General features: G+C 43.1%; 1 protein-coding gene across 1 annotated transcript; it reads right to left on the reverse strand.

Moving 5' to 3' along the window:
- Nucleotides 1-594: 594 nt before the first annotated feature.
- On the reverse strand, nt 595-9584 carry LOC109298190 (fatty acid desaturase 1-like). The gene is made up of 5 exons (XM_019518306.1): nt 9290-9584; nt 4441-4551; nt 2063-2260; nt 1337-1438; nt 595-1118 (listed from the first exon to the last, which is right to left on the reverse strand). The coding sequence occupies exons 1-5, from the start codon at nt 9488-9490 to the stop codon at nt 909-911; spliced, it is 822 nt and encodes a 273-aa protein (XP_019373851.1). The 5' UTR covers nt 9491-9584; the 3' UTR covers nt 595-908.
- Between the last annotated feature and the right edge of the window lie 342 nt (nt 9585-9926).

Consider the following 9926-nt stretch of genomic DNA (forward strand, 5'->3'; position numbering starts at 1 on the left):
GCCCTTACCCCCAAGTTGTTCCAGGCAGCAGCCCAACCAGATGTTGCCTCCTCAGCTGGTAGCAGCAAACTGCTGCCTTGTAGTTCAGGGACCCAGCCCTTATATAGTTTCATATGTTCCTCAATCAGGCATCAGTGCCTGACTGGGATTACAGCCAGCTGTAGGCTGCCTGGCTGCTGCCTAGGCCTCTGTAGGTAAGAGAGCACCCTGTGCTGTTACAGTCTTACATCTAAAGCTCTTGTTGATGCCACTCAAAACTACATTTGCCTTTTTTACAGCTGCATCAGCCTACAGGTTCATGTTGTGTATGTAATGCACCAGGACTCTTAGATACTTCTCTTCAGTGCTGCCATTCAGTTCATTTTCACCCATTTTGTATTAGTGTTTTTGATTATTCTTCCTGAGGTGTAGCACTTTGCACTTGTCAGCACTGAATTCCATCCTACTGACCCCGGCCCAGCTTCCCAATTTATCAGAATTTTTCTTAATTGTGCTCCTGTCCATCCATTGTTTTTGTAATCCTTCCCAGTTTTGAATTATCTGCAAGTTTGCTCAGGGGAGCATCAGGCCCAGTAATAAGATTTCTAAATGTCATTAAGTTCCCAGAACAGCATTTATGTAACTGGAAAAGTGCTATTTGGACATGTCAACTGAAATAGTATTATGTCTTTAGTACAGATATTATTGCTCAGCCATATAAAATTAACAGCTGTTTTTCTTTTCCCTTCCTAATGTTTTCCTTCATTGCTCTCCCCCCAATCCTTTCCAGTCTTTCTTCATCTCGTCTCCCTGTGTCATCCTAGAATCAGTGAGATCTTAAATATCAAGTCCATCTACCCACTGGACCTTTCCCAACATATCTGATATGCAGATGCAACAGTTTCTCTCATGTTTCAATTACTAGAGTGTCAGTACCTGACCATCAATAACTTCCTAACTTTGGATTCTCCCTGAAGTCCAAGTTGTTTCTTGCAGCTTCCCATGCTCACCTCCACAGAGAGCTTCTTTCCCAAAGCGAACAAGAGGGGATGCATGTTGAGATCAGGGTCCTTGCGGAAACAGTTTGGCTTAGCATGATGCTGGTTGTGCAGATGTTTCCACCAGCTGGCTGATCCCCCCTGCAAGAAGGGAGACCAGAGGTTACAAACAGTGCTGCCTGAAGAGAACACTTTCAGGCATCATGGTTTCTCTCCCCATGAGAGTTACACCCTCCTCACCTCCCTGGTGTATTCAGGTTGAAGTCCCTCAAGGAGACATTTCTGACTTCCAAGTGACCCCTCCCCTTTTTAATCAGTCCTTGAAGCTCCAGGGAACACTCTCTGGGGTAGGTACTTACCTGCAGAAAGCCCATCACAAAGTGGCTACCCAAATGGTTCCATTTGGGCTTGCTGAAAACTGAGAGGTGCCCCAAATCATGCTGCAGAAAACCATTTTGGACCTGGAAAAGAAAAGGAATCATCAATAAAAAATAAGAGTTATAAAATAAAATGAAAATTTAGAGAGATGTCTATTTTCAACATACTCAATCACGGTGGCTCTTCTCCCATGGTGCTGTCTCTGCCTCCTTCTTCCACCCTCCCTAACCACCATCCCTCTAGTTCAGGGGTGGCCCGCAGGCAGCCTCTGTATGTGGCCCATGACAGATAAGGGAAGGGAAAGGCAGCATAGCAGCATATAGAGAAGAAGCAGAAAATATAGCAGTAGATCATGCAGGAAGCATAGGGCAGGAAGCAGAAATCATACCAGCAGAGCGGACAGGGAGCAGGACAGTAGATCGGGCAAGTGAAGGGGGTCAGAGTGGTACTCAGGGAGGGCATGAGGCTAAGTTGTGGCATGGCTAACTACTATTTTTCTTAGAAGGTAAGGGCTAAAGGGAGATGTCACTACAATGACTTTGACTTACGTTCTTTTACTGGAACAACTCTAACAGTGTGATTGCAACACAGGAAGTACATGGCTGTAGGAAAGCCAACAGCAAAAGGAGTAGGATTGTGACACTGATCCTAATAGGGTGGCAGAAAAGGTTAGCCACTAGCGATGTAGAATATACTGTGAACTTTACCATGGCAGTTGCTATCAGCACTGCTGAGATGACGAAAGGCACTGGGGACACTCCAAAGTACCAGAGGATGATCCAGCTGACAGCTTCAAGCAGCAGAATGTGCAGAAAATACAGGAAGAAGAAAAGACCATTGGGTTTCAGAAGTCCCATCTTCTCGACGGTGGCACGCAGCTCTTGGAAATCTTGTACCAGCAATTTCTGTGGGGAGAAACAGTGTTGAGATAAAATAGTATCAGCAGCCATTACACAGGGCAGAAAATGGCAAGGGGGAAATTGCATTCAGGGGGAGTTCCTTCTCTGTGTTTCAGTGGTTTGTGATATTTTTAGTTTCCAGGTACTGAGCAGGCTCAGTTGCTCTGACATGGCTCCTGGATCACCGTATCCTGCACACCTCATTCCTTGCTTACCTACTGAATTACTGTTTGGGTGTCTCATGTATTATAAACCTTCCATAAATGATGAAAACTGGATGGGGCATGGACTGTGGGTGATGGGAATCCCATACTGACTAGAGAGGGAAAGCTAATAAGACTAGTACAGTAAGCAAAAAGGGTAACATAGAAAATATATATGTCACTGTTGAGTTTGGCTTCTTTCTTCTTCATGTTGTGAAGTTTCCATTTCAAATGGCAAAATTTGATATCTTCCATGTTTTGGGGGTGTCGGTTGTAGCCATATTGACATGAAGAAGAAAGAAGACAAACTCAGCAGTGACATAATTTTTAAGTCTATGCAAGAAACACAATATCATTCCCATAGGACTCAACCTCCCCAGTCCTCTGACTTCACATTTTCACAGATCTGCATTTTGCATATTGGATTAAGCTTCTATTTAACCCTAGAGAGAGCACCAGCAGACTCTCCCTATGCCTGAAGAAGGGTGCCTGTCCTGTGCCTGAAAGCTTGCAAAGAACAATTTTTGCAACTATTCAGCTGGCCTATTAAAAGATATCACATTTATCCAAATAACCTTGTCTGAAAAAGTCTGTGGGCATTAAATGAATTGAAGGCTAGATGAGACTCAGAAGGGCAACACTATAGCTGCGTCTACATGACACGCTACTGCGCTGGGGTTATTGCACATTTATTTAGTACTTGTATAAACAGCTACTAAATAAATATGCAGTAACCCAAGCTACTGTGCAGTATCACCGACAATCACCTTTTTTGTGACACTATTGCTCAGTAGCCTAATACTACTGCACAGTAGCATCGTGTCACTGGTTTTGCCACGCGGTGTTACTATGCAGTAGTATCAGGTTACTGTGCAGTCAGCATCTCATGTAGACATGCCTTGTAGGTAGGTAATTGTCTACTGGGATGTATCTATAGAAGTGATTTTTCCACTCCAAGTAGCACTGATGGAGGCCTCACCTGAAGTATTGTACCCAATTTTAGACACTAGATTCAAGAAAGTTGTGGAGAAATTGGAAACATTGAGAAAAGAGCCACAAAATTACTTAGAAGTGGAGTAAACATGACATACAAGGAAAGAGAGAAAGATCTGAGTTTTAGTTTAGAGAAAAATGAGAGGGATTTCACAGCCCATTGTACTGAACTCTAATACAAAAAGAGTTTCAGAAAAGACAGCAATCAGTTGTACCCTGTGATGAGAAGGGACGGAAGTAATAATATGCTTGCTTTTCAATAAGGGAGATTTTGATAAGATTTTAACAATAACTTTCTAAGTGTAAGACTGATTGAGCTTTGGAACAAACCCCCTAAAGATGTGGACTCTTCGTCATAAGAAACTTTTAAGTGCAGGTGAGACAAATATTTATCTGGGATGGTTTAGACAAGAACGCTAGTGCCTTGAGCATGAAGTTGGACTAGTTGAACTTTTGAAGTCCCAACTTCCATATTGTCCTGTGATTCCATATTCTCTGCTCTGGTTGTACAGCACAGCAGCCTTCAGGAGAAAGGTTTTCTCCATTTACCATTAGATAAGCCTATATACCCTGCTTACCTTAGAGACTTTGGAGATACTCTGTGGGAAGGGAAGACCTGATCCATTTTGTTTCCCAGGAATTCTTTCTGATTCTGGCTAGGTGACATGGCTGATGCATTTAGCTCACTTAGAGGGGTCACAGTTTCATAGTTTCATAGTTTCTAGGGTCGGAAGGGACCTGAGCAGATCATCTAGTTACACTATGACTACTCCATTCTTTTAAATTAAGTTTGCTACAAGGTAGAGGAAAGTACAATCCCAAAGGGCTCTTTTCCCAAAGAAGGGACTATGACACCAAGAAGCAAGGAACTGTGTTGCATCTGAGAGTCCTGGGAGCCAGCAAATGAATACAAACCCATATGAACAATATTTAGCTCCTGCTCACCCCTCCTTGGGGCCCTGGCCTATATCCATGCTACAGGACACTCACGTTTTTGTGGGGCTCAATGCTGGGTTGATCCGGTGCCAGCTCCCCGATCAACAATGGCATCATGTACTTTCTCACCAGTGCCTTGTCAAGATGGAAGGCCACAAAGGCATCCTGCAAATGTGTGAAGGATTAAAGTGAGAAAACCGCAGACCAGGGAGAAGAGTATTTAATACTTTCATCAGTTTCAGCATATGGGAACCATAGTTGTTTTGTGCCTGAACATATTTTTGTACTTAAACCCTAATAAGGGCTGTTTCAAAGATACAGTTAATCAGTAGGGGTGTGTGAAGCAGGCCCTATTTGATTTGGATTTGGATTCGGCCCGAATTGGGGACAGTGATTTGATTAGTTGATTTGGATCGCTGTCCCTGATTTGATTTGGCTGAATCCGAATCTGAAAATTCGATGCTGATTCAGAGAATCAGCATTTCAGACACAGACCCAGACCCAGACCCAGACCCAGACCCAGACCCAGACCCAGACACAGCTTTAAATGGTTTTTGTACATACCTCAAGATACCAGCACGGCATGTGAACGCTGTGATGCTGGGGCGCATGGAGGTCCCACAGGAGTGCAGGGGGCCCTCAATGTGCTTGGCGGTGAACCCAGAAGTGGAATGGAAGTATTTCCAGTCTACTTCTGGGTCTGCTGGGGACTGCATGGGCCCCACCCCCCCACTCGGGGATCGGTGTGTGTGTGGGGATGCCCCCCTGCACCCTCCCTGGTGGACCCGGAAGTTGACGAGAAGTGCTTCTGGTCCACTTCCGGGTCTGCTGCCGCGTGTGCTGGGGACCCCCCTGCGCTTCTGTGGGACGCTTCATGTGACCCAGCATTGCAGCATTCATGAGCTGCACTGGTACCTCGAAGTATGTAGAAACAACATTTAAAGTTGTGTCTATGTCCAAATCACCAAATCTTTCCGGAAGGTTCTGATTCAATTCAGAGAGATTAAAGGGTCCTTTGATTCAGTTTGGATTTGGAAATTTGGCCACCAAAGCGGACCAAATCAAACCAGGGACCGAAGCTTCGCAGCCCTATTAATCAGGTCTTTATTGGGACTCATACTTCTGACTTTGGGGATTATGTGAATAAACCATTTTAATTTCACTAATGCTCATTGGTGACACATAGGGGGTGCATGTCACCCCCCACCTCACCACAGACACCAACGGTGGTGTCTGCGTGTGGTCGCGGATCACTGCTGGCCACCATCGCCGCTGCCAGCAGTGCTGGCAGGTGGTCGCCAACCACTGGTCGGAGCTTGACACCCCTCCCCCCTCTCCACCGCCACCATCGTGGCCGCCTGCGGGAGCTCCCTGCTTGCCACTGTCATGCCCCTGCCGCTGCCGCTGCTGCTGCCACCTGCAGGTGGTTGCTGTGCCCTCCCAGCCTCTGGGGGCATGCATTGTTCATGGTAATGCTTATGCCCAAACTCTGGTACGTCCAGCTACACTTTGGCCATATCTATACATGCAATTAGTGTACGTGAATAAACCCTGGACCTTATTGCTTTGGCATTTTTTGCTCCCGGGCCTTCTGGGAGCAATGAACTCCAGAGCAATCAGCTCCTGGGTTTATTCATGCACAACATGTGTAGCCCAGTCGGGGCATCCCCAGCTAGCAGGGCACCCTGGGAGTCAGCTTGCCAGCCTATGGCTGCTCTAATCCGGCTCAGTGTGCTGCAGAGGGGCTGGCTGGGGCATGAGGGTGTGTCAGTGTGGGGCTAGGTGGCAGACAGCCCTGCACTGAAGCACCCTTATGCCCCAGGCAGCTGGGTCAGTGTCTATACATGTGCTGCTGTGCACAAAAAAAAACTCAACAGGAGGGTAGTATTTGTATTTACAAGTATTACCCTGCTGCAGAGTTTATTAGTTGCCTGTGCCATAATAGGGCTACACATGTAGACGTTGAGACATTTACTGTGGTGCTAATTAGTCAGCTCCACAGTAAACATCTCGTGTAGATGCGCCCTTCAGGGACTTCTCAAATTCTGTAGCTAACAATGGGTACTATCACATTCATCTCATCTGTGTGGCACTGCATCCAAAAATGAAAGAGAAAAGAAAGAAAAAAGGAAGAAAGAGCACATACCTAATTTTAGGCCCTAGCATATGAATGTAAATCATCACTGTTTCTTATATACAGTACATATTAGTGACAGTTTGCCCTCATCCTAACTTTTACTTCTTTAATTCAAGTGCTTTAATAGTGCGATCTGGGCATGAGAATGTACCTAATTTTATTACTGTGGCTTAGCTGAAATGCAGTGTGTTTTGTAGCTAGAAATATATGATGTATACAGTAACATGGTATGTGTGAATATTTTTTAATGCTGAGTTAGCATTAGCTTTCTCCGTGTTGGAATCTTAGATCTGAAACTTGTTGGTACAGGAAGAAACAAAGTTGCTCCTTGAATACTCACAATCAAGGTAACAGAACCATGTGATGGCAGTGTACTACATATTTTGTGGCAACCATTGGGATGAAATCATATCTGTTTTTTATGACTGCAAACAGAAACAAAAGGTGAAAAAGAAATTGAAGAAAGAGAGAGCAGATGGATGGAAAGAAATCACAGCAGGGGCTGGAATGAAGTATGCAAGATCCATGCAATCTGCTGTTACTTGAGTTGGGGAGCAAATGAGGAGAGAAAAACATAAAATAAAAGAAAGCAAAACTTTCTTCAATAATCTGTCACACAAGAGGCATTTCTCTGCATCTGTCAGACACCTAGGTTAGTACAGGACCATCCAGTCTCACCAGGAAACAATTTCAGGTAAGTTCACAGTGGATGATTGAACTGGTTCACCTGGACTCAGATGACTATGCCAGCAGTCAAAAGACTGCCCCAAAAGACTGCCATATGAGGGAGTTAATCTCCCTTTTCCATCCTATTTTTCACCTGAAGAACTGAAGTAATATAATGTTTGTCCATCCTGAAAAGGACTTTAAGATAAGGTAGAAATGGTAACATAAGTATTTGCCATTGTTATAATATTGTCATGGGTCCTGTTTCTCTGCCCTAGGACAGGCAGAGTTTGAGTAAGTCTGTGCACAGCATGTCGTTCCAAACAGCCACTCACACTTCAGACCTCATCACTATATTAATAATTAATGTAGGCAACCTTACAGTCATCTCCTCTCCTGTTTGCTCCTGTGATGGCTCTGGGGGTGGGTATCAGCATAGACTGAAGCTGGATGGGTCACCCCCAATACTGCTTCCTTCCTACATAAGTCAACATGTCTTCAGGACAGAATATGATCACATAAAATAGCTAAAATTAGAGGTTTCCATTTCTTACTTAAACAGTGAAGAGATAGTAGATATAAGAGTTTAAATTATGCTTGCAATGACCATTTTACCTCTTTGCTTATCAGTATTTATATATTACAATCTGCTACCCCACATTTTTTACAAGGATATGTTATGCTTTTATGCATGTTTAAGTTATCACAAAGAATATCTTCTACTGTTTTTCTTCATTTTTTTATACTTCCTCTAATTTTGGTGTCTGTATCTCTCCATCTACTATATTGTTTTGATGGTATTCTATGTTTTTATTTCCTACAGATGAAATTTAAAAATTACATCTGCCCCTTACATTGGGGCAAGCTATAATTGGACCCCTTACAGTCTTGACTTTGTAATTGCAGTATTTTTGTTTATTCAATAAAAATACCAAGTCAGATTTCTTTTTTAGTGTGGTTTTTATTTTATTATTTTTAGCACATTTAGACCTTTCTTTTCTTTCTTGGTTCCTTGATTCTCCTGTGGGACTTTTATATGCAAGGTTAACATTTAATAGGAACAGTATTTCTTGACTTTTATTTCTTGACTTTTTTGTATATAATGAATAATTTATCTTCTAATCCACAGTTCACATAAAACAGTGACATTAAGAAAACCAGGGTTCTCATCATTGAAGATACCAGAGTTTAGGTTATGATTGCAATCCTAATTCTACGTTCTTGCACATCAGTATTCTACATTATGGTTTGGAACATTGCATTTCTTAAAAAGATACCATATTATGTTTTTCTGCATGTTTATTTAAATGCATGTAGCCTCTTCTATTTTTCGTTCTTGTTCTATATTTGCACAAATTTCACTATCATCTGTACCTATAGTATATTGTTATGAGACCTTTCCCCCCTTCCAAATAATATTAAAAATTGCACTTGAGTTCTTTTTGGACTTGACCTATAAGTCAGGCCCCTTCAGCCTTGACTTTGTGCTAAAATACTCTCATTATTGTTACTGCAGGCACAAAACACTGCAAGTACCAGTCTGAATATTTGTATTTTACGAATATGTGCATTTAAACTTTGAGCCCTGCCCTTCGTTGCTTCTTTCCCTTGTGGAAGTTTTTAAGGGGAAAATCAGTTCATAACTATTGACTTATATTCAGGAAAAAAGGTCATTTTTTCTAAAAAAAAATTGTACATGAAATTATGAGTTTGATTTGTATGTAGGGACAACTTATAATGGGAAAATATTGTCTTTTTCTTGACTTTTTTATATATGGGGTGAGTAAAGTCTTTCTAAGCATAGCTCAAAGTCTTGTGCTATCTTGTCTACAAACAAATGTAGACATTTCTTTGCCTTATATAGAAAAGCTGCTTTCTGAGCTCTTCCCTCAGGATGGCTGGTAATCAGAATCCACTCTTATGCTTCAAAATGACATCCCATTGAGTGGTTGATAAAGCCCCTGCCTGTCTTCCCTATCCTCCTGTCTTTCCAAGGCTCATATCCTACCTTTCCTGAATTTCTTGCTGCCAGCATGGATTCCTGCCCTCCCTATTGGCTAAAAACTCTGGTGTCCACTGCTGAGACCCATTTGCTCTTACCGTGGCATCCTGCCCCGCGTAGTGGCTGATGACTCGGGACCCCCCTGGGTGCTGCCGATGGAATTGGCTGATGTCATAGACCTTCCTGTTGATCACTAGCCACCGCTCCTGTTGAGGATGCCCCTTGCCCATGTGGAGCCCAATGTCCTTCCAAGTGAACAGTTGTGGGGAGGAGATCACATAAGTCTGTGTTTCTTCCATCTTAGTTTAAATGGGTCTCAGCCTTTGGTATCATACACCCCAATTTTATTCTTGTTGCTCTTGTTGCATATTTAAATCCATAACAATTTAGCATTCCTGTTCTGCATCATCCACACGAGACATGACCCTACCTGTATCTTGCCCCTATGGCAAGTTCATTGGTTATTATGATTTTTTTTTAACTATGCGTCCTGGCACACTGTCAGCTTGCTGACTGCCACTGTTTTCCCTGGCACAGGGAGAGAGGCAAAGGATGGGCTACAGCTTGTACACCCTGCAGCTACATTCACCATCCTCTTTCTGAGTGTGCAGTTACCTCAGAGCAGCATATCTTTCTGAATTCTGTAACGTCATGGTATTCCAAAGAGGAATGAAACTGAACAGAACTAGGTACCTGAGATCAAAGGCTTTATCTGTCACAGACTCCCTCAACAGA

This window comes from Gavialis gangeticus, unplaced genomic scaffold (genome assembly GCF_001723915.1).
Source record: "Gavialis gangeticus isolate Ggan-Ray unplaced genomic scaffold, GavGan_comp1, whole genome shotgun sequence".
NCBI lineage: Eukaryota > Metazoa > Chordata > Crocodylia > Gavialidae > Gavialis > Gavialis gangeticus.

Coding starts and splice junctions, on each gene's coding strand:
- LOC109298190 (XM_019518306.1), bottom strand. CDS start 9,490: ATGGAAGAAACACAGACTTATGTGATCTCCTCCCCACAACTGTTCACT. Junction 4,552..9,289: donor ACGCGGGGCAGGATGCCACG/GTAAGAGCAAAT, acceptor ACACATTTGCAG/GATGCCTTTGTGGCCTTCCA. Junction 2,261..4,440: donor GCATTGAGCCCCACAAAAAC/GTGAGTGTCCTG, acceptor TTCTCCCCACAG/AAATTGCTGGTACAAGATTT.